The 25,813-nt window shown below is 36.1% G+C and overlaps 1 protein-coding gene across 2 annotated transcripts; it reads right to left on the reverse strand.

Moving 5' to 3' along the window:
• Positions 1–613: 613 nt before the first annotated feature.
• On the reverse strand, positions 614–24,941 carry LOC145559681 (uncharacterized). Of its 2 annotated transcripts, XM_081621047.1 has the most exons (36): positions 24,403–24,941; positions 24,216–24,303; positions 21,014–23,220; positions 18,935–19,049; positions 17,819–18,679; positions 16,269–16,536; positions 15,628–16,130; positions 15,350–15,479; positions 15,118–15,242; positions 13,762–14,414; positions 13,537–13,654; positions 13,325–13,441; positions 13,148–13,242; positions 12,158–12,294; positions 11,271–11,326; positions 10,953–11,166; positions 8,484–8,891; positions 8,145–8,416; positions 7,924–8,009; positions 7,724–7,810; positions 7,350–7,611; positions 6,821–7,249; positions 6,620–6,716; positions 6,027–6,349; positions 5,454–5,582; positions 5,104–5,271; positions 4,819–4,944; positions 4,640–4,729; positions 4,426–4,532; positions 4,191–4,339; positions 2,992–3,074; positions 2,830–2,925; positions 2,594–2,716; positions 2,245–2,328; positions 1,571–1,714; positions 614–1,176 (listed from the first exon to the last, which is right to left on the reverse strand). In XM_081621047.1, exons 1-36 carry the CDS (start codon positions 24,690–24,692, stop codon positions 829–831), a joined length of 9,588 nt encoding a protein of 3,195 aa, XP_081477173.1. In that variant the 5' UTR covers positions 24,693–24,941; the 3' UTR covers positions 614–828. The 2 variants fall into 2 exon arrangements, 1 of the variants encoding a protein (XP_081477173.1); XR_014092875.1 differs by lacking the exons at positions 614–1,176; positions 1,571–1,714; positions 2,245–2,328; ... (1 more) ...; positions 2,830–2,925; positions 2,992–3,074 and having other exon boundaries at positions 4,309–4,339; positions 4,640–4,718.
• Between the last annotated feature and the right edge of the window lie 872 nt (positions 24,942–25,813).

Genomic DNA, 25,813 nt, shown 5'->3' on the forward strand with positions numbered 1-25,813 from the left:
CGGAGGGAGTAGCATTTTTTTATTTTTATTTTATGTTTTCTTACAATTGCCAAAAAAAAAAAAAATAAACAATCACCCAACTCAATATTTACTTACTCGACATTAAAGTGGATCACATATTTTTTTCTCCTAATATGAAATATGATACTCCATTCACTTCATATTGTTTTTCTCATCTAGAATTTCACTGCGATAGGAAATTGATCTAGGATGGGATGAACAATAGGGAGTAGAACAAATGTTACTATTTTATAGAGTAATTGTTATTGAATATGAATAAATGTATATTTTCAATATATCAACATTTTATACTCCACTCTTGTAATAAATAAATAATTATTCATACTCCGTATTATAGTATATTATTTTATTTTTCTTAAAACACATTAGTAAGTTCTTTTCTTCACATAAATATTGCCATGATGTACCATGCCTAATAATTTTGAAATTATGGTACTAGAAGTCTAGAATCAAGGATCGTTTGCTGTTTGCACTTTGCAGTTAAACAACTTGGGACAAATCATTCTGAAATCTGAATTCGCACAAACATAAGCCTCTGCAATAAAATTTGAGGAAAATTGAATAAGACTGGACTAGTTACTGAAAAGAGAAATTTGTATAAAAATGTTAAAAGGGTCAATATCCCTCTATATTATTTGCATTTTTGATATTTGTAATGAGCTAATTCATTTACATACTTCTCAAGGGAACAAAACTGATGTACGTACATCGTACAAAGTATCCTTCAAGCACTGTACAAGTAGGACTAAAACTAGTAAGACCTGAACCCCTGCACTATCTCCAAATGAAACTGTACAAGTTTATCAATCATTTAGAGTTGTTAGTGCTATCAAGGAAACTCAATAAAAAACCACTTACAATCCTTCTTGCGACAGGATTTGGTATACAGCGACACAATCGTCCATCAATATAAGCCACCAAAGCTGATAAGACAAACTTCCCAATTCCCCATCTCCAAATAAACTTCCCCTTGGGTTCCTTAGAGGTGGCAATGTCACCACCAGTAGATGATTCACTCTCTTTGCGACTAACCCATTTTCTCTTCAACTTAAGTTTTCCCATGGCTTGGTCTGTTTGCTTTCTCAGCATTCGGATGGCAAAACTCACAAACAGATGCTCACACAGAGTCAGAACAGTTGGCCCGATTTTCCATTCCTGCATTAACATAATATTATTTTCGTTCAAACATTGTTCTATAATAAAGTTATTGTACGGAGTACTTTAAGAAGTTCCAGGAACCAATTTTGTAAAACATTTATATCAAGAATGAGTTGAGGTTTTGCACATACTCTGCTTCTCCCAACATAATCGGAAAAAAAAAAATTTAAAAAAAAAAAAAAAAAATCTTGAGTTAAGAGTTAATACAAAGTTGCACATGAACTGCAACTGTCCCCAGGGAATGGCAAAATTTAAGGAATCAAGGATTTCTTGGAGAAACAGGAAAACTTAATACCATTATCAGGTTTCATATGTCAATTATCATTCAACTTTTGCATCTTTCTAAATAAGAAAACTCAAGTTAAGAGTCAAGAGTTACAGTGACACTTACATTCTCTCCTCGAAGGTGCCTTAGAGGGCGGGACCTGGTTGAAAAGTTACCCTTTAACAAGGACTTGCTAGCAAGGAAGTCCTTCACCCTTTCCATGATCTCATCAATTAGTGAACTGTTTGGGGGTAGATTTTTAAGAATAACCTGCCAAGAATAATGCATAGATCTCAAAATGCTATATCACCAGAAGTAACATTTAGCTGAACCAAATAACCTGCAACAGCTAAATATCCTGAACTAAACTTATGAACTGTATAGGGATAGTTAAGTCCAGTTAATATTTTTAACTGATACACAATGAACTGGACATATCATACATCCATTTGTTCTATTTGCATTTTCAAGCTAAAATCACTGGGAGTGGGACTACAGAAATGACAACCAACATATAACCCAGCATGCACTCCACGAAAGGGGTGTACACCGGTCCAGATCCGGACCAGACCGGACCTGGCCTGTCTAGTCAAATATTTCAGGATCATTGATATAAATATATATTTCACTGAACTCAAGTATCCAGTGAGTTCACTAAAGCAATTCAAGATACATAGACTTTGTATATAGCACCTAGCTAATACTAGTATATACTTCCCCTCAGTTGTTCCTCTCATATTATGATAAGCTGTCAAAATTCTTTCAACTATATGCCACCATATACAACTAAACATAAGTACCTGATCATCGATGACTCTAACCCTCAAATAGTCCTGCTTATATATTGTATCCAACATAGCCTGCAGATATCCTTCAACATATAACTGCATAACAAGAGCTAATGTCAGTGGCCTATGGAAGAAACAAGCATTGATTTAGGAAAAATAGCACGGTCTTCATGTCCATTCCAATGCAAGCAGAACTAGAATTTAAACAAGATTCTAGATCCTCTTACACCTCATTTGATACTCTCTTGATACATGGTTTGGTATGGATTATGGTACAGTGGGTCACATTTACACTATAACAGGCCTGATAAAGAGGCTAAGGATTATTTTTGTCATCAAAATTCTGCAGACTGAGATTTACCTCATCGATCCCAGGACTTCTATCAAGCTTAATTCTTCTATCAGGGCCTCCTTCCAAGAACGCTGTTCCCAATAACGATGGTTCCATAGCTAATCTCAGTATTCCATGATGAAAACCTGTCACCTATGTAAGATGAGGAAACAAGTCAGGTAGTATAAGTTGGTTCTATATATCTTAGCCAAATAAAGGATGAATCAAAGTGGCAACTGCAGTATGCAAAAGCTTAGGCTAAATACCATGCCATTAAAACCACTGCTTTCTGCACCCTTGAGTACAGAGTCTGATACTTCAGTCACTGCAGCAAAAAGTATATTGGATCCTGCATTTCTCAACTGCAAAACACTGTATGATGAGAAACTGCACAGGTCATTGTGAAAGGTGGTAGACAGAAGACTTACAGTTTTGCTAAGATCACCAAAATACCGCTTTGTTCCGTAAAAACCTTTATCTTCAATGCACTTTTTGATTAACTTAAACGTCCCTGCTCAAAAACTAATTAATCAGCAAAATATCATTGGGAGGAGCCGGGGGGATATAAAGTTCATAATTCCTACCCTGGAAGAAAATGTCAAATTCAGCGCAGTACTCCATCACTCAATAAATATTATACTCTTTTTTTTTACACTTTTTTTTAGTTAACTAATGAGTTTACACAGAATTTTTGGGTTAAATCATCAACATGCCCATAATTTACATCCCTCCAGTCCCATCTTAAACTCTTTTATCAGAAAAGACTGAAGTATAAAGTTAGGCTTCTTAATAAGTTAACCAAAATCACATGTAAAGTTATATGGAATATACAGGATGGAAGGAGTCCACACACACACACGTCCCTTCTATTGAAATAAGTAAAATATAGCAAGGGGAAAATTCAGTGAAAAGACTCACAAGAGGAATAACTTAGACTTGCAATTATGATTAGTTTGGCTTCATAAAAATAAAAAAAGGAAAACAGTACGTTGTTTTAGATATCTTAGAGGAATGATTCAAGGCAAAAGGATAGATAAAGACATTGATCATTTTTACTATTGCATGAGCATATTTACGGTTTTGGATGACAATAATATCATTTAAACTAAAGGAAAATACAATTTCGGTCAACATACTAATTTACTCCAAGCATTTTTTATTTTTATTTTTATTTTTGAAAGCATTTACTCCAAGGATTTAGAGTGTCAGTCAATAAGGTAAAGTTCAGATGTAAGGCTTGTTTTGTGAATCAAATAGGAAACAGGGAAAAAAATACAGTGAAAGTCATTAGAGATGAATGTGACCATTATATATAGCCCAATGTCAAAAGGAGGCAACCAGAAACTCGAGAGAAAGAATGTAAGATAAATTTGAGGGGGGATGATTTTTAAAGAAGTAGATAACACCTACCCCCCCCCCCCCCCCCAACCTTTTTAATATATTCACTTAAGGTTAGTGTGTATCCTGTTCATCTAATGCTTAGTGTGTGTGCGCTGAATAATGATTGGTCCATTACATAAGAACCTAGTTAGTACCAATATACCATGTAATGGTCTCAGCAAGAGTAGCAGTGCATCTACAAGTCAAAAAATTGAAGACAGGAAAAAGGTTGGCTATAATATCTTACCTACAGTGAGGCCTCGAACATTAAACAAGTTACTGGAAGGATCAAAGAATACATCCAGAGAGGAGGATGCCAAATCATCAAAGACTGATGCAAAAGCTGGTGGGAGCAGTGGGCTTCCCTTTGCAATATAGATAGCCCGCATGCCATACCTAAAAGCCATCATTTTATACAAGAGTAAGCAACTAATAAGGAGAAGAGATGCAGAAGAAGGATGCAGCAAAACAGGCACACTTACCATGAATAATGTTGTGCACATCTTAAGAGTAGCTCACGAGTTGTAACTAAAGCATGAGTAACAAAGATACCATTGAGTTCTACCTCAAGATTCTTAATGGCCGGGATCTATTTAGATCACAAAATTAGTTGATGATCATGAAAGATTAAGATAATAAATGAACAAAGTACAATAAAACAACCAATAAGCTCGTGATGAAATCACACTCATTTACCTTGATGACACTATGCAGCAGAGATCTCAGTGCCTCTTGTCCTGAGCTGTAATTTGAATATGAATCCTCTGGGAGAAAGCTTGTCGTGATCTCAACAACATAGAATAAGTAAGTTCCAGATCCAAATAGAAGCTATAATTAAGATCATTTATTCGGAAAGGCCAAGAGACCCTACTGACCTTAATTGGGTGGATCTCAAAATGATCAAAGTAATACTGTTGACTTTGAGTATTTGAGCAGAGAGATGTTCTCCAAAATGGAACAACTTTCATTAATGTCTCCTCGTCAAGATTTAAATCAATTGGCTGTTATTCAAGGAATAATTAGATCTATACTCATCAGATTGCAATATTGCATGCATAGATAAATAAAATATAAGCATAAGTATAATAAGGTCTACTACATGCTAACGACATTAAAGCAATAACAGAGTAGCAAGCAAAACAAAGAGTGCCTATCCTTACCTGCAGAATAATAGACGAGTATTTGACATCTCGAATACTTGAGGTAGTAGGAAATAAGACAAAGGCAACAAAGAGAATAGGGTCATCAGTGACATTGTTGGATGTCAGATGTCTTCTGAGCATGGCCGCAAATGGAGCCCCAACCCATTTTTCATCTAAATGCATTGACTGCAACAAACAGATGATAAAAATTATGTAAAACATCACTGAAAAATATAAAAGCAATCCGCAATTCATCTTTCACATACTAAAGAGTCCTAGGAGGTCCTGAATCAGCAGTTAAGGGAAAAATTGAAAGAATAAGCTATCAAGTACAGCAACATCAAAGAAGGGAGAAAATATGAACTAACCTGTACCCTTATCTGATTGTATTTCCGTTGATCAATGATGATGGAATCAATACTAATGTTCTCTAGTCTCCCGATAATTATTGGTGTGTAATTTGATAGATCATAAGGATCCACATCCTCCAGTTGGTCCTAAAAATGAATTGAAATATATATTGCAGAGATAATGAATTAGAAATTGGTATCAATCTATTAAAGAACCATCCAATAGTGCATAATTTTTGTGAGCAAACTAATATATCCACTACAAGTTACAAAATTAACCAGGGACATAATTATGTGATAGCATATAGTATGTCCACAGTTCTACAGATCACACAAGATGACAAGACACACTGGGACTTCCATAAAAGACATTTGATAAAATGGTCTTTATATCTTTGTTTTGAGAGACCTCGCGATCATCAGCAAATTAAAATTTTTTACTTGTATTAAAAAGTATCAGCAAAGAGGATGGCAATGTCAAAAAGTTAAAAAGTGTAGATAACTATATCCTCACCTTATGAAATACTATATCTCAGCACTAAGCATCAAAAACAAGATATTACATGAACCATGTTGCATTCTTTGACTCACCTCCTTGCAGGGTTCAAGTAAGTGTATGGCAAAATAAGAGATTCTCAACTGAATCTTCTTGCAAGACTGATACTTATTATCAGCTTTGCGTCTGCCAGGTGAGTGGGAAATTCGCAGAACACGAGTAGGACCATCAACATAAACTTCATAACCCACGTTGCCCACATCAGTACCATCCATCTGAGCAGGATTTGTTCTCCTTCTGTCAGAACTTCTGGTATCTCCAGTTAGATGAGACACCAGATCACTCTGCCTCTGAGCCCGAAAAAAGGATTTCCATGAGCGCAGTTTATCTAAGCTGATTTCACGTATCATATGAGTACCTAAGAAACCACAGGGAGCCAAGAAATAACATAAAATTTAAAATAATCTAATGCGACATTTTTAACTAAATTTCAGGGCAGAACTTTTTACTCAAAAAATTAAGAAGTAAAAGGAATGCTTCTCATATAGTACAAATAAGTTATAGCACACCAGGAAGCTATCTTATTATTTAGCAAGAGGTTCAAAATTTGCTCTGCCCCCTCCAACACTTATGCTCAAGTTCTACCATTGCCAGTTATATAATTCCAATCAAGAGGGGTGGAAATTACCATTAACTTTGACCATGAGCTTGTGTGGTCGAGTCAAGTCATCCCAGACATAACTTACACAGGCCCCAGAAGCAAGAGTTTCTGGCTGAAATGTAGCCTGGAAACTGACATCAATTAGAGGAGTGCACATAAGAGGTAAATGACACAAGTTTCTTTGCAAATTGTTGCACTATATACTATTTAAACTAGGTGGGAAAAAACCTTCTGATAATAAGTAATAGAAGCATCATGAAGGTTATTTTCAATTCGATAGGGCAAACCAGTATCTGGTGGTCTATAGAAATGCAAAACAAAGGTGGGACCCTCCTCAACCACATGAACAGCTGCATACTCCCAAGTAATGCCATCTTCATTTGGGACAAGATCCAACTGATGCACAGACGATGCAGCATGTCCTCTGAATTTTAGGAAAAAACATCCAAGTGAAGCCACACAAACTGGACCTGACCATCCCCACACAGCTTCATTTGGACTAAACTGCACAAAAACTGATGTGTCGTCGTCTGAAACCTTGTGCTTTTGCAGAAGCTTGTTGAAAAAGGAGATATCCTGCTTATCACGGGATTTAACCGTGAAGAAAAATGCTGTTTTCTGCTTACTGTTAATACTTAATGTCTCCCCAAAGTCATCCTTCAATCAAAGTAAAATGAAATCAGTGATAAAAAGTTTCACCCCATAATGGAATTAGAAATTTTATATTAGAAAATCTGCAAATTAATCAAGAGTAAACCTCTAAGAAACATTGTCGGACAAAAATCTGATCATCTGATTCATTGGATATTATATATCGAGGAACAACAGAGACCATTCGTGCCGGTACATCTAATGTACTCTTTAATGGCCCCAAAGAGATCCCCAACTTGACCAAATATTTGATCCCAGATCCTTGAAGCTTGGTAAATCTTATCTCTGCAAAGCCTGAAAGGGCATCCAAATCCAAGATTGACTTGGACAATTCTTCATTCAACAATTCCATACACAGCTTACTTGATCTGACAAGCAGAAATACATACATGAGTTCTTTTTTCTCATTATCCAAAAATTCTCTTTGAGAAGAGCGAGGGATAGAGAAAATAGACTTATCAATGACCAGGAAATTATTACTTCATGAACCAAGATCTGGGTGATTTTGGAGGCAAAAGAGTCCCAAATTGAGGAGGAGTTGTAATCGCATGCCTTTCAGCATCATCCCTGCATACAGTAAGAAATAACTTTTTCAAGTTTTACATGAAGGGAGAACAAATGCACAATAGAATTACAACAGCTTGGTAGCGTTTATATCATAGTTAAGATATAGTGAGCACCTAGATAATGGTTTCAGATGTGGCGCAGCACAGAACAGAAGAAAATCAGTGTCATTTCTCAATGTGTACTGTGTAAAGACAATGGCCTGCATCACAAACATTTTTCATCTGTTTATCTGACCACAAATTGAGATAAAGTAATACTTATTCAGCTAAACATTTATTCTACAACTTATAATCAGATTCTAACACCTGCAACAAAGTTCTTGTAGCATCATTACCTCAAGCACGCCCCTATTCCCACGAGCCAATCTTAAACAAGCAAAGAAAGTTCCACCACAAAATTCCAGATCAATGTCTAGAAATTGAATACCATCATTCTTCTTATTCAACTTTTTGAGCCATTGACTGCAGTTCACAGGCTTACAGCTACAGCTAAACATAGCTAATCTAATGTTGAAGAATATGACAGCAGGATTGGCAAACAGATTAGCAGTAGACCGGGATTGAATAGTTGCCCGGTTAATGTTCTTTAATCCATCGATTGCAGTTTCTGCACAGGGGATAATGGGATTAGGAAACATACATACAAAACACATTCACTCAATAAATAACTGTACCTGTCTCAGTTAGAAGTACATCAATCTCTGTCTCAAGTAAATTAGATACGGTCACTGTTGGAAGAAGAAAAATCTCCTTTTGCTCCTGCAAAGCAATTGATGATGTCTTACTTTGACGACGACCATTAGGCTGCATAATAGGTACATTTCTGGCAATTCTCTGAACCAGGAAATGCATTTGAGCCAAATGAGTATCTCGAGATCTCACTAAACAGCTAGCAGTGCTAAAGGAATACTTCCAAGATTCAGCAGAGAGAGCTTTTCGAACTTGGTAACTTAATTTATCAATGACGCCTGATAGACGAACGGCCTTTTCTCCTTTAAGGTTTTCAGACCATTCAGCTGTATAAGATTTCCATAACCCGTTTTCCTCCTTCATCTCGGGTCGAAATGAAAAGACAAAGTTACCTGCATATCACAAATGAATGTTGTAAATATTGTTACCAAAGAATGACAGCCCAAACACAGGATATAACTTGGGTCCAATTTTTTGACGGAGGTATGAACATAGGGATTGGAGATTCATCATTATTTCACATACATTACTCAAAAGTATAATGGCACCATTAACACGTTTTTCAATAACTAAAATGATTTCCAGAGAACACTGCCATCTAAATCCTTGTAAATGTTTCAGTGCCTGGCCCATATCCCTCGCCCGAAACCAGAGCTTAAAGAAAATTCTATAACATTGGCAAGTATTTTGAAACAGTAGATGATATAACAAAGTATTACATGTGTCACAATTGTAAATATCAACATTTTTAGCACCTTAATACTAAGCAGTTCTCATGTGTACTTTCTTCCAGGCTCTGAGACTGAAAAAATAGTAACAAATATTTTCTTTCCTTTTTCACCCTTAAGTATCCTGAAACTTGAGTTTCTCACAGAGCACATCAAACCTCCTGCTCCTACTGCAGCCATGATCTCCAGTTTCTATGCATTAATATTTATTTGGAAGACAATATCCAATATTCCAATCGTGTGATCAATGAGATAAATTTAATTCTTACTGACATCAACAAGAAAATGTGATGCAATAAATCAAATACTCATCAAAACTTAAACTAGTAAAAAAAAAAATTAAAAAAAAAATTTTAAAAAAAACAAACAAACAACAAGAAGGTGCCACAATGCCCAATATCATTACTCATACAAGATAAGACTTTTAACATTTTCCAACTCAATCAAGGCAGGCAATTCTACCGTCAAAACAAAGTGATCAAGTCTCTCTATTACAAGGAGTGCGCTACACCGCTACATGTCTCCATTAGGAACTAGCATTTAAAATGACATGCAGGTATCTTTGACAAAGCTATAAACTGCATCTTGACGACCTAATGCAAATACTTCAATGTCAGACATATGCCCAAAGTACTATTCTGGTTCACAAAATATCATTAAGTTCTACTTTGGTTCCAATGGCATCCTTTAAAGTTTACACAAATCTCTCCAGAATTGCTAGTGTGTATCTGTGTATGATAATGGAAAGGGAAACCGTAAAGTACATGCACAGTAGAAAGTAAAAGGGAGGACCCACTTTATCATTTCTCGTGTTAGGAAAAAAAATAACTGAAAGACACGAGCTGGTTGCAACAATTTTTGTGCACATTACAGCATTCAAGTTAAAAGCCTCGCAAAATTTCTGGCACACCAAGAAGCTTATCAAGAACGAATGAAAGACAAAGCAAAGCAAAACAGCCAAAAAAAAAAAAAAAAAAAAAAAAAAAGAAGATGAAAAAGGGGGGAGGATACACATTTGCTATGTAGGAATCGTGGAACCATTGTCATTTAATTAACTCCTATGAGATTCTGTATAGGTTGCAACTCACTACCTAATTTGTTAACTTGGGATAAAATTTTATAATCCACTACTAGTGTACCAAAAAGAAACTGCAAAAGCCAATTGTGTTGTTTGTGAAAAACTTCGTTTAAAAGAATATGCACTAAAGTAGAGTAAATTTGAGACAACCAAGATGGCCCATGGTGCAAAGAAAGGGGGACAGAGGGAGTACTATCTAATATTCTAGTCTCTTTATAAATTACTACCTTCTATTTTTGCGGATTACTACCTAATGATCTAAATCGCGTTTACTATTACTAAGTGTACTTTCCAGTGACTTTAACCTACAAATGATCATAATAGATGTTATGCATTAAGAGATATTAAATTTAATTTCCATTTTTTTATTTTTAATTAAATATCTTTGCTATCTATTATAAGCTCTAAATGTGTTGACATCTATTATGACATCATTTGTACGCGTATGCTAAATTCACCAGAAAGTACAATTAGGTAGCAATATTAAATATGATAAAGTTCATTAAGATAATAATTCGCAAAAACACAATTTAAAGGTAGTAATTTACGAGGCAAGTTTGCTAGGTAGTAATTGACAAATTATTCAAGAACATAATATATCAAATTTAGGACTAGTAAGAGGAAACTAAGACGTAGGAAAAGCATACCAACACCCAAAGACAACAGCGCCTTCTTTGGCCCACCAGATAAACTAATAGCATCAAATGCTGCCATGCAATCATCAATAGTGTCCCCCTCTTTGAGCACCACCGATGCAGATTCAGCTTCCATTGATTCAGGCCTTTGGATGCGCAACTCCACTGGAAATCCAGTATTGTTATGAATTCTTAGTAAAGGGGACACACTAAGTGATAAACCTTCCTGCAAATGGCCAACGCAGTCATATATACGATGAATTACATAAATGGATATATGACTGCATTTGCAACCTCTATTTACATTACTGAGTCAATACAATCTTATACCTCAGCATTCTTCGAAACATCAAAAACAATGAACGGCCCCGGACAGGTTCGTGAATCTGTGCAGATAAAGGCAAGCATATTAAGAAATTATGAACTATACTAACATAACAAAAGGAAATAATTCTGCTGGAATCATGATCGTTCATGATTGCACTATAGAAGTTAGTACACTTATGTAAACGACAATATCATATGTTTATAGGTTTATCCATAGTTCCATCCTGATCAAAGCATGCCCCTTTATCATAATACTTTTCCAATGGATAGATCTTGGGTCCACAATAGTGTCTTATACTAACTTAAATCTGTACTAGAAAAGCCAAAAAGTGTGATGTTCTGAACATTACTGTTGGTTTTAAAGTTCTAATATTTTATAGGTAGTTAGGTCATTAGCCTGTTTGTTCTCTCATGTTCAGAGGGGGAGAATGAAAAGTTTATCGCTCCAAGTTGTGGCTAAGTTTGACAATAGTCATAACAATGAATTTGTTTAGTTGGGAAATCACTTCTCTTGTGAATAAGAGTCGGGAAATGCTCTGTTTTACACAAAGGTAAAACAATTTCATTTGCTATTCGACCACCAAATCAACAAGATGATGAGTGTGAATTTATTCCACATTTGAGCCTATAAAAGAAATAAAAAAATTGTCTATTGCCACTTCATATCTATCTATCCCCACACCATCTTAATTCAATGAAGCCATAAAATTGTAACTATATGAAAGTGGATTAGAAAATCGTAGTGTTGGAATTGACACTCCTGTAAAAGAAGTGTGTTTCTGTTTGACTCATTTAAGTGAAGCGGCTAGGACTCAGGCAACCTTATGCATGAAGCAATTATCACATTAGCATAACAGGCCATAACTAATAGTTAAAGTCAAACAATTTACCTTGTGATGTAATACGTGTTCTCCAAGCAAAAATCTGAGTTCCGGAAAGAGGTACATGAACTGAAGTAGTTGAAGATATTCCAGGATTTTCAAGCAAAATTGTTGCATAGGATGACTCGGGAGGCTCCTCTAGGTGCCTTTAATGAAAATGAAATTTGTAAATTCATTGGCAAGACAATGCAATTTTTTTTACATAATAAGGAAAATAATTATACACTAATAGAGGCAGAAATTTTTGCCGTTGAACGAAGCCTAGTATCACTTTCTTGCAGGAACAGACTAGCAGAATAAATCAGCAAATTCAGTCATGGATCAGAATTATTCAAGTAGGGTCACCAAAAACTAACCATGATAACTCTTTTAATTTATGCACAGGTAGAAAAGTATAAGTACAGACAAAACAGGAGGACGACAAAGACCAATGCGAGTACAAAATGGATATCGAGTTAAAGAACATCAGAACAAACAAGATGCTGCACTGAAGATAGTCTGAGATGTGGAGGATGGGGCTTGAGGAAGGTGGACTAGACACTAGAGCCTAGAGGAAAAGACACATACTGCCAGACAGGCTCATGGTAATATAAACTGGATTTCTCCAGAATGCATATATTCTTGAAATTTTCCTTTTAAGAATCCTTGAACAATAGAATTCAAGCTTACGCAGGAAATTTCCAAAAGTTTGGACAAGAAGTCAGAACCGTCTATACTTACACAAAAACTTTCCTACAGACTGGAAGACTGCCCCCTCTTTGTATATTGATCCAAGGAAATACTTTCAGTGACTTGTGACTTACTCCAAAAGCAACAACATAATATCAAAATTTTGGTAAGATGTGTATAAAATTCAATGAAATCTCCTTATTGGAAGACATTTAAGTAACAGAAATATATTCCAAAAAAAATAAAATATATAAATAAAAAGTAAAACAAAACCAAACAAAAAATCAAAAAGAATATATATAAGGGGGAAAGATTCAGACACGGAGGCACCTCAAGGAAATGAAAGCTGACTGTCTCCTGCCAACTCTTGCAGATTGGTTATTGTGAAAATGGCAAAGAAGGTCCAGATCCAATTGATTTTCCACCTGCAAACATTATGAAACTAATAAAAACTTATCCACGTGCACACATTCTCATTTCCACTCTGAGAACCTAAGTAGAGAAAACCTTGCAGCAGTTGACCAATATAGCAGAATTTCTAACAGCGAATGGGCCAGCCAAATCCAGTTTTCCAACCACGTACAGTAGCATGTCCAACAAAACCTCCGTTAATGATAAATCCAGCTGCAATTGCAAGAAAATTGATAAATGGGATATAAACATAATGAGCTATAGACTGTGAGCACTCATTTCATTATTTGTATGTTCATCTTCCTAACCTCCTGCATTCTAAAATAAAGGCGAGAGAGCATCCCGTGATTTGATATTTCTGTAACATCTGAAGGGGTAGTTAATCGCCAGTAGATACACATTTCAATTGGCTGAACAAACTCTCTCCTGCAATTTGGGAAAATGTAAAAGGTAAGTGCTTGATTAAAGACAGAAGACAAAACCATAAGCTTCTTTCCCAAAGAATGTTATATTGATAAATAAATAACCCTCACCAAATGACTCTATACACATCAAAATAGTAAAGCATGGCAGTTAATGTGCTCATCACCCTGGTTTTCTGGGGAAGTATCTGAAAAACAAGTTCAGTGCCATCTATAGACCCTTGAAGAAGAGGTAATTTGTCCCTGGGATCTGACAGTTCATGCACAATGATTAAGGAGATTTTCTCAATTGTCAAACTTATGCAAGGTGCCATTCCGGCTTCTTCAGAAATATCTTGACCATCCAATAATGCAAGGCCGTGTGCTTCACGTGGACAGGTTTCAGTCATCCTCAGATCAGGAACCACAGGAAGGCCATTAAAAATTTTGAACTTGAATGGATTTCCAGGCTTTTTCACAAACTCTATAGCACCATGAACAAAAGCAGCACCACAATCATTCTTCTTGTTAACAAGATAGAATGTATTTTTGCACATGTGATTTAAAGGTTCTAGGTCAGCATCATCCTCATAATTCTCATGCTTACAAGGAGCAATCTTCCAAAGTGAACATGCACTATCATCATTGCTGGAGATGTCAACAAACCCAGATGATTGTAAGTAATTTAGACGCAAAGGAACCCCTGAATCACTCTTAGCATACAGTGACATCAATGAAAACCAAGATGTTGAAAAATTCCACATGCTTCGCTTCTGCCACTTAACCTGATTACATGTGGAGAGAAGCAGGGGGGGGGAAAGGTCAAATTCAAGAGCTACATCTAAGAATCCAATATTAATCCAATTTTTAAAATTTGAAAAAATAAAAAAATAAAACAGGGTTTCATATTTTGTCCACATTCTAGTCTCCAGTATGGCCCTCTATTACTCATTTATAAGAAAACAAAATTCTGCAAAATTTGAGCGCCCAGTTCCTCTTCAGCCATTTCTTTTGCGTACTCTTCACAAGTCAAACCATCATTTTTGAGAAACTCCAAGAAGAATGAAGCCAAATACGATAATTCTCCACAAGCACTTTATATAGTTGTTTGTTTAGCTTCATGACAGAAAAAATAGTTTCTTTCTACCAGTGACACTTATGAATTACCTTTATATAGTTAGGCCACATGCAGATGATGTGCAACAGTCTCTAATTATTAAGGATAGAAAAGAGTACAGTGAATGAAGTACTATATAAAATAGCCAAGTCATAGTAGCCAAAATTATACCTATCTGAGATGATAAAAGAGCAGTTGCAAACTTAAAATAAGATCTTTACAGCAGCTGTGTCCTACTTGTATCAGACTTCTAAAGTGACATGATAGTCCAGCAGAAGATTCAGGAATGTTCGAATCATAAATATTGAACAAAAAATAAAACAAACCAGAATTCAATGACCCAAAGCAGTGCATAGTATTGACATTCTTACCCTGAAAAGAGCCCTTTTCCCAGCAAGAGAATAGTGAACTGCACCGCCTAATTTATATTTGTTTTCCATATTTTCAACAGTTACGTACAAATGCTGATGGACATCTTGGATCGCAACAATAGCACCTAAACATATTACAACAGCACGCTTAATCCAAACAGCCTGAAATTGTCAGCCGATTTGTTAACCATTAAACAAGAAGTGTTACCACTTGTATAGTTGGATTAATTACCATCAGGCAGTGCAGCTTCCAAATCTATTTCAGGTTCCTGGTGGCTTGCTGTCCAACTCCTTTCTTCCACATCAGTGGTAGCACCGTTTCCAGAAATCTCAGACAAGGACTCAACAGTAGTCAGAAGCATCTGTGCAGTTAATCAAGTAAATTGGCAGGCATATATACATTTATAATATAATTAATAAAAAAGCCAATAACAACCAACAAGGAAGCCCAAACATAAATTATAGCAATCAAACTTCACAATGAAACTGGCAAAAAGATATGGATCTCACCTGTATCTCAGAGAGAGAAATCGTCAGATTTAAACCTGTAACATAACCTTTGCCAATCCATCCTTGAGTTGAACAATTTGGACCACTGTTATCCCCTGAGATAGGTTTCTCAGCTGATATAGAAGTAGCCAATCGCTCCAAGATATGATTTCCATATCTTTCACTTGATTGGATAACTTGAGATGCAGAGTCATTAGCAATAGAGCTTTTCACAGAAGCAAGTGCACTTGAGAAACTTGCGTCTTTAGACAACAAAGATGTCTCCTCCCCATCTGGAACCAACACAGTAGAATCTTCATGATTGAACCATGATGAATCACGGCTTAGTCCAACAGAAGAAAAATGTGGCATTTGAATGTTTTTTACTGATTTCCCCACGCCCTCATCAAGGATCAGAGAAAGGATATCCAAATGAGAAATATTAAACAAGAACTTCTTCTTTAGATTCTCTGACCATAGTTTCAAGTTCAAATCAACTCGTCCTATGAATTCCTTGACCACTCCTGGATGAAAACATCAAAAATCACTGCATAAATTTCTGAATTATAACTCTTTTATACCCCCACCCCCCATCCCAAAAATAAAAATAAAAAAAGCACAAGGAGAAGGGAAACAAGACTATATAGGAATAAATAACATACTAGTTTCATCAGTCACAAGAAGTACAAGTGATAATTGTGACACCTTAATACTATATGCTTTCAAGAGTTCCAGCTTGACAAAAGAACTTCTTGTTTGAGCAGAGTCCTCAATATGCTCTTTAGCCAAATCATTTGAGCCCCCTTCAGCTGTCTCCGAGGATTTTCTTTGCAGGTAATGCTTAATAAGCTTCCTAATAAATTGAAGATATGAAGTTACACAGCGCGTAAACCCCGCCAAAACCTTAGTTTCAATGAAGATATGACCACCCTGTTAAAAACTCTAAATGTCATTCCCATCAGAAATTCTAAATTAAGCACAAAATAAATTAAAGACAATTGCAACAAAACTGATGAAAGAAATTTCAAAGCAATTTCATACTTTATTTCAGACAATGGAAAAAACAACTAGGCAGAAAGCCAGAAGCTGATGAAAAACAGGGGTATCTTTAGAAACATCTACATTGATTCAAGGTTATCTAGGTTGTGGTTGCTGAAATCTGCAAAGCTTCTGCATCAACATATCAAGGACGGATAAAACAAATAATATTACTCTCTAGTTTGGAGCCATCCTCGCACATAAAGAGTCATATGACTGTACAAACCAAAATTCCCAACCATCACATGACATTTAGAGTATTACTAAAATTGTATTGTACTTTTTGTTACTATGTTTGGCCAGTTTGATAATGGTTATGTACATTAAAGAATTTGATGGTGATGTGTAGCAGCCTAGCAGGAGATAAGCAACCCCTTTAAACATAGAAAATGATTTTTCCAGATCTATTATTCTGAAATAGAAGAATGTACGACAAACAAGGCCCTCAGCACTAACACTATGACACTATGTTTGGATAGCAATAGTGAAGGAGGGAAGTGGAATCCATTTCCAATATGTCCATATTAGAATACAATAATAAAATAAAGACAAATCACATAAGTTCACAATTTACTATTCGAGAAGTCAGAGAATATATATTTGGTATTAATTAGAAATTTAGAATTAGATTATGGGGGCATCTATGATCCTGAAATATAGTCAAGGGATCAAGCTATATAACCAGTATGGGATCTATAGGTGGAAAATTTGGGTTTAATGCTAACGTTCTTGCAATACACCATCCCCCCCCCCCCCCTCTTCTCATTCATAAAAAAAACACATAAATCAAGAAGCTAATATCTTAATTAAATATTTTTAAAGCTACTCAATGCTGCCTCTGAGTGTGAAACTCACTAGTTAAAAAGAAGAGGCTCAGTTCTGCTTAGAATATGACAAAACCCTTAATACAAATCTCCTAACAGGAAAAAAAAGAGGAGTGTGCTCCTCACTTGTGAATTCATGAAAGTAGTACCAAATAAAGTAGGAGAATAGGAAAATTAGGTCAACGGCTTTAGAACAGACCCATTTGAATGGTTTAGAATAAGTATAAATCTAAAGCATCGTTGAACTAGAATACTAGATAGGCGAGCCATTACACTCATCATATTTCAAAAAAGCATACGTCAAATAAGATGAGGAAAAAATATGTTTATTGCAATTACAAGATTCAGACCTGGATTCCAAAGACAATACTCTGAAAGTCTCCTCCAACAGATAGTGATAAATACAGCTTATCCTCCGGGTGAGCCCTAAAAATTCCATTCTTAATTGAGCATGCCGCAATGAAAACCTTTTCTACAGTGATGTTTATTACCAGCATATAACTTGGCATTGAAGCTGATACATTAGACTCAGAACCTTCATCGTGAATTTGCTTCGAATTCAAATTATCAATATTCAAAAGAGAACTAAGTACGCCTTTGGGATTGCTAGTAGATGCTTCACTACCAGCTTCTCTCCGTACTCCTGAACCATTCACAGATTCCAACAACAGATTAAATGTACAACTAGAAAGGGAAACTTCATGCATGCAATCAGCAGAATGTATAACTGCGTTCTTGACTTCAGATTTATTACTATTGTCAGCTTTTCCAGTCTGACTTTTGTAACTAAACATAATAGCTTGTAATTCATGGAAACTTGCATTTGCCTTAGCCTTGGCTTCCCCAACAGAGGCTTCCAGACATGTCTTCTGAATGGAAAGCCAAATTCCACAATCAGACAAGTCTGCCAAGCCCAGGTTTTGAATATTGTTAGCATCAATGAGCATTGAAATGTGTCTTCTGTCAATTCCATTTCGGCAGTTATGAAGGATAATATCAAATGGGAAAAGTTCAAAACTGGCTTTAATAAAACAGTAAACACTTTCAAAGGTCGAAGCTGCCTCCTTGTTATCTCCGATCTGCATTCGCTCACTTATAAGTTCTGTCGGCGGAGATTGATTTTCAAACATTAACAAATTATTTTGGACTGCATGCAAACCAGAGCAACCAAGGGAGGATGTTGATTCTGCAGAAAATAACCTTTCAACAACCTGCCAAAATTTGGGAAAATCTCTACAGATCCATAATCCAGAAATTAGATACAGGAAACAAACTTAAAAATTTCCACTTTAGTGTCCATGTGAATAGAATACAAAACACATATCAAGAAGTGAACAATACTAAATTACTACGTCCATAATTATCTCATCAAAACCAAACCTGTGGTAAAAGAAGTCTCATCAAAGCCAATTGACCACTAAGGCTCTAAAACATATCTATAACCAGGCAGTAAATAAAGGGCTTACCTGCAAAATCACAGAGAGCTCATCCATATATAGAGAACCAGTCACTCCCGACATGGCACCATGTAAGGACAATGAAGATGCAATATTAGATTTCGCAAATGAGTACAGATGATCCCTGAAAAATATATGCATCATACATTAGAATAACAGGAGAAAAAAGAAAAAAAAAAAAAAAAAAGAAGAGCAAAAAAAAAAAAGAAAGCACAAAAACATTATATGGAAAAGTGAGACAATCATACAGCAGAGGAGGGGAGGGGGCAGATGAAGTTACCAAGGATGTAAAAATTTAGTAAGCTAATTTACCTTCAATTTAAAAGCAACTATGCATCCAAACTCAGGTATAACAGCATTATGTTCTTAAGACTAATTAAGATCAAAATAATTATTAATGTCAACTGTGAACATGCAGAAATAGGCAAATAGCTAAGAAAAGCCAAAAAAAAAAAAAAAAAAAAAATTAACCTCCACTAGTGTAAACTGAAACACAATACATTCTGGTTAATGAAATGGGTCAGAGAACATCTACATTATAACTTTCCTTCTGACAAAAATTAAATAAGTTCATTAAACTGTTAGAATTAAATTGCAACAAGAGAACAAGGTGACCTCATAAAGAAGCATTTAACATAGTACAACTATTACTAATATAGAATTCCCTACGTTGATTTTTGTTCTTCCCAAGTGGAATCTTAGCACTATTCATAAGTTGAGAGAATCTTCTAAATGTTTTCAATATATAAAACATAATATAGTCATTTTTGGACTTATTTGATTCGTCTCAATGAATAGTTTATTAATATTCAATTGTTATATGTTTTACTAATATGCAACTATAGTTATTTATGGTCAAAGTAATGCATTAGCAAACGTGTACAGTCAAAATGGAAAGAGCACTTAGGATCAGAAGGAGTAGTTGCTAATTAGCCAGGTTCTCTTGTAAATCCGTATTGTACAGCTTTGGAAAGCCACAACCACCTTAGTCCATAAATATGCTACCAAAGTTACTTCATCCCACCACAAGTCATGGGGAGCAGCAATACCATCAAAGATGTGGCCATTCCTCTCAAACAAATACTCCCTAGAATAGGCATCACAGCATTTCTCCAAAGCAACTTCTTCTCCCCACCAAACCTTTCAAACCCAATCTGAAGCAGATCTTTTATCTTCGAAGGACATACCCAAGCCTGCATAAATAGTCTTCTCCAAATATGACAAGCAGAATCACAGAAAAGGAAATGCACTCATCCTTAGTTCCTTAATCTTCACCAGGAGGTATGAGAAAATGAATTCTTAACAGATTTCAGATTGCTGACTCTTAACATGAAATAGTCTGAAAATCCCATCCTTAAAAAAAAATAAAAAAAATTAAAAAAAAAATTAAAAAAAAAAAAAAACTACTCCAAGAATTAACAAATAATCATCATTAACAAACTCTTCTATCAAAATTCTAAAATTATTACTATTCAAAACCCACATCATGTGAATTTCATAAAGTCATTATAATGGCTTTATGCCCACAACACCAGACTACAGCTAATAACGGTCATATGACAGTAGAAAGATTAGCATAGCAAGTACGAAGTATAAAAAATCAATCCAAATTGTTGATGAAAGAAAATAGTATTGATACGCTCGTTAACTTGCAGGAAATTATATTCTTTGCTTCTGAATACACAGAACATTGAGTAACAACATCCTAGAGGGAGTACTTAGAAGCACGAAAGAAGAAATACTAACTACAAAATCTATCATGTAATCTGCTTATCTCATCAAACCTTTCAATGTTCCCTCACAATTTCATTTAAAGAAACCCTTCAAACCTGTATTGTTATATCAGGAAGCTACTTTTATTTCTTAGGACTGTTAGGAGTTAGGATGTGTAAAAATACAATATTTGACAAGCAACATCCAAGACACAGACTTCAAATTCTAGTTTAGACGAAAGGAAAGTGACCCTTTCTTCAGCAAATAGTGACAGCATATGCTGCTTAAATATAATAGTATCATCCAGAGATAAGAAATTTACGCATGTTAAGGCATGGAAAAATTGAAAGAATAGCAGAGATGAAAAAACCCAACCTCAATGATGATAATTTAACAGTCAGCGGCTTCAATACTAGGACTTGCATCTGATGATTATCCATCAAATCCTCAAAGTATAAACTCAAACCACCGAGTCTTAACAATGAGAAGTGTGTAATCTGTCCTTTTGAAGCATACTTAATGTTGAATGACCCAGAAAACCCCTCTACCACATGTTCCTCCAACTTTAAGAATTCTGATTCAAAGTGATCTGGTCTTTGATGTTCTTCACTTGGTACAACCCCAGACTTTACAGTTGGCCAAATAGAAAATTCAATTTTGTGGACATCTATTGTTAGATTAACCCCTTTTCGAACATGTGTAGCATTTGGCTGTGAATCACTACTTGAAAGATTCTCATCTCTCATAGATAACTGGAAACGAGGACCAGCAATGACAGCGCTCACTTCTAGATGTTTGTCAGGAAGCAATTTCAGGATACCCGCATTCATTGCCTTTAAACTGTATTTCAACCCCCCAAAACATTGATTTTCCTGTGATTCCTCAGAAATCCTCAAGGAATGCAATGGAATCACAACACTCTCAAAACCATCATCTTGGTGGAGAGCATGCTGCAACTGCTTTCTAAGTGTATCAAATGATAATATTGATGCATATCCTAATGTGATATTTAGCTTTCCGGCCATCAAATTACATTTCGAGAACCCAGAATCTGGGCTTTTGCCTGGATACACCAAAAATGTGTGAATGGTGCAAAAGGCCCATGGATTTTTGTCATAGTCACCCTTGCATTCTTCAAAAATTAACTGCATTCTTTTCCAAATCAGCTCCATCTCCCCCGACATTTGCTCCAGAATAGGAATATCTTCGTGACCAGTCTTCCCTTCTTCTGAATGGCAACATGTTAGAGCAGGTTCTCCCCTAACAATGGTTTCTGAACCATCGAGTCTCTCTTTCAATTGCCCTCTAAAAATACCACCGGCATTTTTTGGCTTAGTTTTGTTTTCTGATTCATGGAAAACAGATGTAGAAGTAACCTCAAGAAATCCCAGAGTGAAGGAAATATTTTGCTCAGAAATGCTCTCTTCATAAATAAAGAGAAATCTTTTTATCAACAAAATGAACGGAGATGCCTCAGTGTATGAAGTTACTTTCCTCAATTTTGAATTTTGATGAGCAGGAGGATAGCTAGGCTCTTCAAAAGAAACCATAGCCAATATCTTCCCAAGGCTGAGATGGAAGCAATACCTTGGATCAGCAACTTCAGATGTCATACTAAGTTGACCGGTTTTGGGTAATTTCTTATGCAGACGAAAAACAGACACGGTGATTCCAAGTATTTTCACCATTGAGTCCCATATGAAAGCCAGTGGCAAGATGATAATCCAGAAGCTATTGTGACGGCCACTCATAGATGCCACAACAGTATCTTCAGCATGAGAATCTTTTAAGGCTGCTCTAAAACGAGCAACTCGCCTTGCACTTGCTATGGCCTCAGCTGGAAGTTCCTTCTCAATTATTTGTAATATTATTTTCCATTGTTGCTCAGCTAGCCGGGGAAAGCTACCTCCATTTGGCATCTGCACCCCATGTTCAGAGTATCCAACTAATAACAGAAAATAGAGATATTCCTTGACAAGGCGTAGCCAAAGTACTGCAATTAGAACCACACTATAAAATATACATCCAGGAGGTGGCAAAGAATGACGAAATTTCCACCTGGCTATACCCCAGAGAAGTCTTCCACTTCTAACATGTTTACATTCTATGTTAAGCAAGTTGTTAAATGCACACATCATTTGAAGTTGGGTCGGAGAAATTGAAAGGTTCAATTCTGGAACAGAAAGAAGAGAGTTTACAAGACAAAGATCTTTCATTCCAATGCCAAAATAAGGATTTACACAAGAGAGGATACAACTACTATGATCTTTCTTCTCAGCTCCTATTTCCAGCTTAGAGGCTTCTAGAACAATAGAAGTCTCCCTCAATGGTAAAAAAAATAAACTAATAAACCCACCCAAAAGACACCCCAGATCCTTATGTGAAGATTGTGCATTAAGATCACTTGAATAGCATAACCATGAAAATGTGTCATCTGAAACAGGATATTCAACTCGAATTAGTGCATCATGAAGATGTAAACAGCAATGCATCAATAATAGATTTGTTATGGAGTCCTTAAGCTTGCTTTTTGAAGTAGCAGTCATCATCACGTTCTCAATATTGTCATGCAACGTGCTCCCCTGCGATTTGCCTTGGATTAGCCCAAAAAAAAGATGTAGAACTCCAACTCCATACCAATTGAGGACAAAAGAAAAAGAATATCTAGTAATTCAACTACTAACACTAAGAGGCAAAATATAATAAACAGTGTACCATGCTCTAAAGTCTTAAATTAACATGGTACATTTGGCTCTTTAAGAGTCAAAACATTTATACTTGTATATAGATAGCACAAGTAGATGAAGATATGAGACCCACTAGGCCACAACTACAAGAAAATATATTATGGACAACTCAAGTGTGAGGTGGAGTGCTAAGATTTAAGGTGTGCATACCCGAGTTATCCTATATGGAAAGTAACAAGGGAACATAACCAACTTGCAAGTCACTAAATCCAGGGACTAAGGGCCTGTTCTGATTTACTGAAAGGAGCTAAGCTAAGCTGAAATGAATTGTTTATGAGAGAAGGAAATTTGGAACCAAACTAAACTGAATTGATTGGAGCTAAAGAGAACAAGCCCTAAATCCTCCTATGGCTCTATGATTAAACAATAAACCTAAGCCCATTTCCAATATTCATGTAAAATTGACAATGCTGATATTCAATCACAGTCTAAATAACCAATCACTTAAACAAATCATGGCCAAGAATACAATAGCCACACAGAATTAATATCATAACTTCCCACATTCTTGAACTTTTTTGAACACTTAACTAGCTTAACTTACTGATCATTAATTCAATTGTACTATCAATGCACTAATACTCTCCCAATTTCAATACTAATGCAACAACTAAAACCTCTTGAAAACTTTTGCTTAACCTTAAACAACAGTTACTATAAAATGGATGGAACAGGTTTTATGCTAATTAAATAACGTTCGCTTATCGATTCGATACATTAACCAAACCAACGAAATTCGTCTCAAGAAAAGCACAACAATAATAAAACATCCGTCGCAACATCAAGCTAACCAAATGTGAAAATCTAAATACAGAAGTTTAAAAACTTACAGTATGATCAATTTCAGCAAGAATCTTCTTCTTCCTCTCCTTTAGATAATCATCAACTGATTGTTCCACTCTTTTAATAACTCGTTTCCTTCATTAATCAAAACAACACCAAAATTCATCAATCAAAAAAAACTTCGACAAATTTATCAATCATAAACAAGAAATTGAGGAGAGAGAAAGTACGTACTGGAGAAAAAGAGTGACATTAACACCACTAACTTCGACAGTGAAAGCAGGAGCAGACCAATGCGCAACTCGAATGATAACCTCATCAACCGTTACACTTCTAAACAACAAGCTGAACTCTCCACCACCACCTTCAATTAGATCATTAATGGCGGAAACGTCGAATTTGAGATTCTTCGCAACAATTACAGAGCGGAAGAACCCTAATTTGACTTCTAATTCTGGTTCTTGCGCAAGCCATTGTCGAAGAAGAGAGGTCAATTTTCTTTGAATTACGCCATTGAAGAACATCTTTGAGAGGAATTTGATGAAATTGGATGATTTTCGGTTGTTGAATTTAGGTTATGGTGTTGTTGCCGCCATTGAAGGTCGAAAAATTGTGCAGATGATGTCTGACAGTTCTATCTTTCTATTTTTGGAAGTCAGAAGAAGGAAATAATTTTGTAGTGGAAGTGTGTAGAATCCCGAGCTTCCTTGTGAGGAGCTACTTGAATCGCCACCTGGCGTGTGATTTCACCAATCTACTCTCTTTTGCCCGACATTTTGGATTAGTACGAATTCATTTTTTCCGCTAAAAATTGATTTTGGCACGGCTTTAGGGTTTATATACGGATTATAATAAGTGCAGGTATCTTATACTACCTCCATTACATATTTTGTGCAACAAAGAGGGTTGCACATTTTCCAAGAAAAAAAAATAAAAAGAACAATTAGCAAATTGTATGGCATGTGATTATAGAGTAATTAATAAGTTAAATAGCTCCACCCCACCATTACTGGCTTTACTACCACACACTGCACCACCACCCACAACAATCGCAAGCAGCACCCACTACACAACCTCGCCACCGAAACCACCATAGCAGCTCACTCCACACCCACGAACGACCGACCACAACAACCGCAAGCCACACCACCCTAACCCACCGAAACCACCATACCAACCCACCCCACTACCATCAAGATCTAAAAACCCATCTCCTACCTACCCGACGGAAACCACCCTCTCACCAACACCAAGATCTGAAACCCACCCCACCACACTCGAATTCACACCGCGAAGCTACCCCACACCCACATGGGCCACACCGCAACGACCATTGCACCTTTCCTCCCATCTTTCACCATTTTTGCTTTAGATCTAAGGTTTCAAGCTCATAATCAAATTATCTTGTCTAGGATTTCAATTTAGAGGAAGGGCTACACTTTTAACAAGAGAAGAGAAAGTGGTTGCGACTCTAACGATGGGGAGGAGAAAGTGCCGGCAACTCCACGCGCGCGACGAGAAGGCTGCTGGTGGTTGTGAGACTCTGACGAGAAGGTCGGCGACTTGTTCTGGACGACGGTAGTGGTTTGGTGGTTGAGAGAGAAGGGAGATAAAAGTAGTGGTGGCTGAGAGGGAGGAGAGAGAA

The sequence above is a fragment of the Chenopodium album genome, chromosome 1 (genome assembly GCF_948465745.1).
Source record: "Chenopodium album chromosome 1, dcCheAlbu1.1, whole genome shotgun sequence".
In the NCBI taxonomy this organism is placed as follows: Eukaryota; Viridiplantae; Streptophyta; class Magnoliopsida; order Caryophyllales; family Amaranthaceae; genus Chenopodium; species Chenopodium album.

Bases quoted from the DNA above. Each gene is read 5' to 3' on its own strand.
- LOC145559681 (XM_081621047.1), bottom strand. From the start codon at position 24,692: ATGTTCTTCAATGGCGTAATTCAAAGAAAATTGACCTCTCTTCTTCGA. The intron at 8,892-10,952 runs GTATGCTTTTCC...TGTGATATGCAG, and splicing joins GCTGTTGTCTTTGGGTGTTG to GTAACTTTGTCTTTTCATTT. The intron at 8,010-8,144 runs GTAATGATGCTA...TTTGTGATGCAG, and splicing joins GGAATAGGGGCGTGCTTGAG to GCCATTGTCTTTACACAGTA.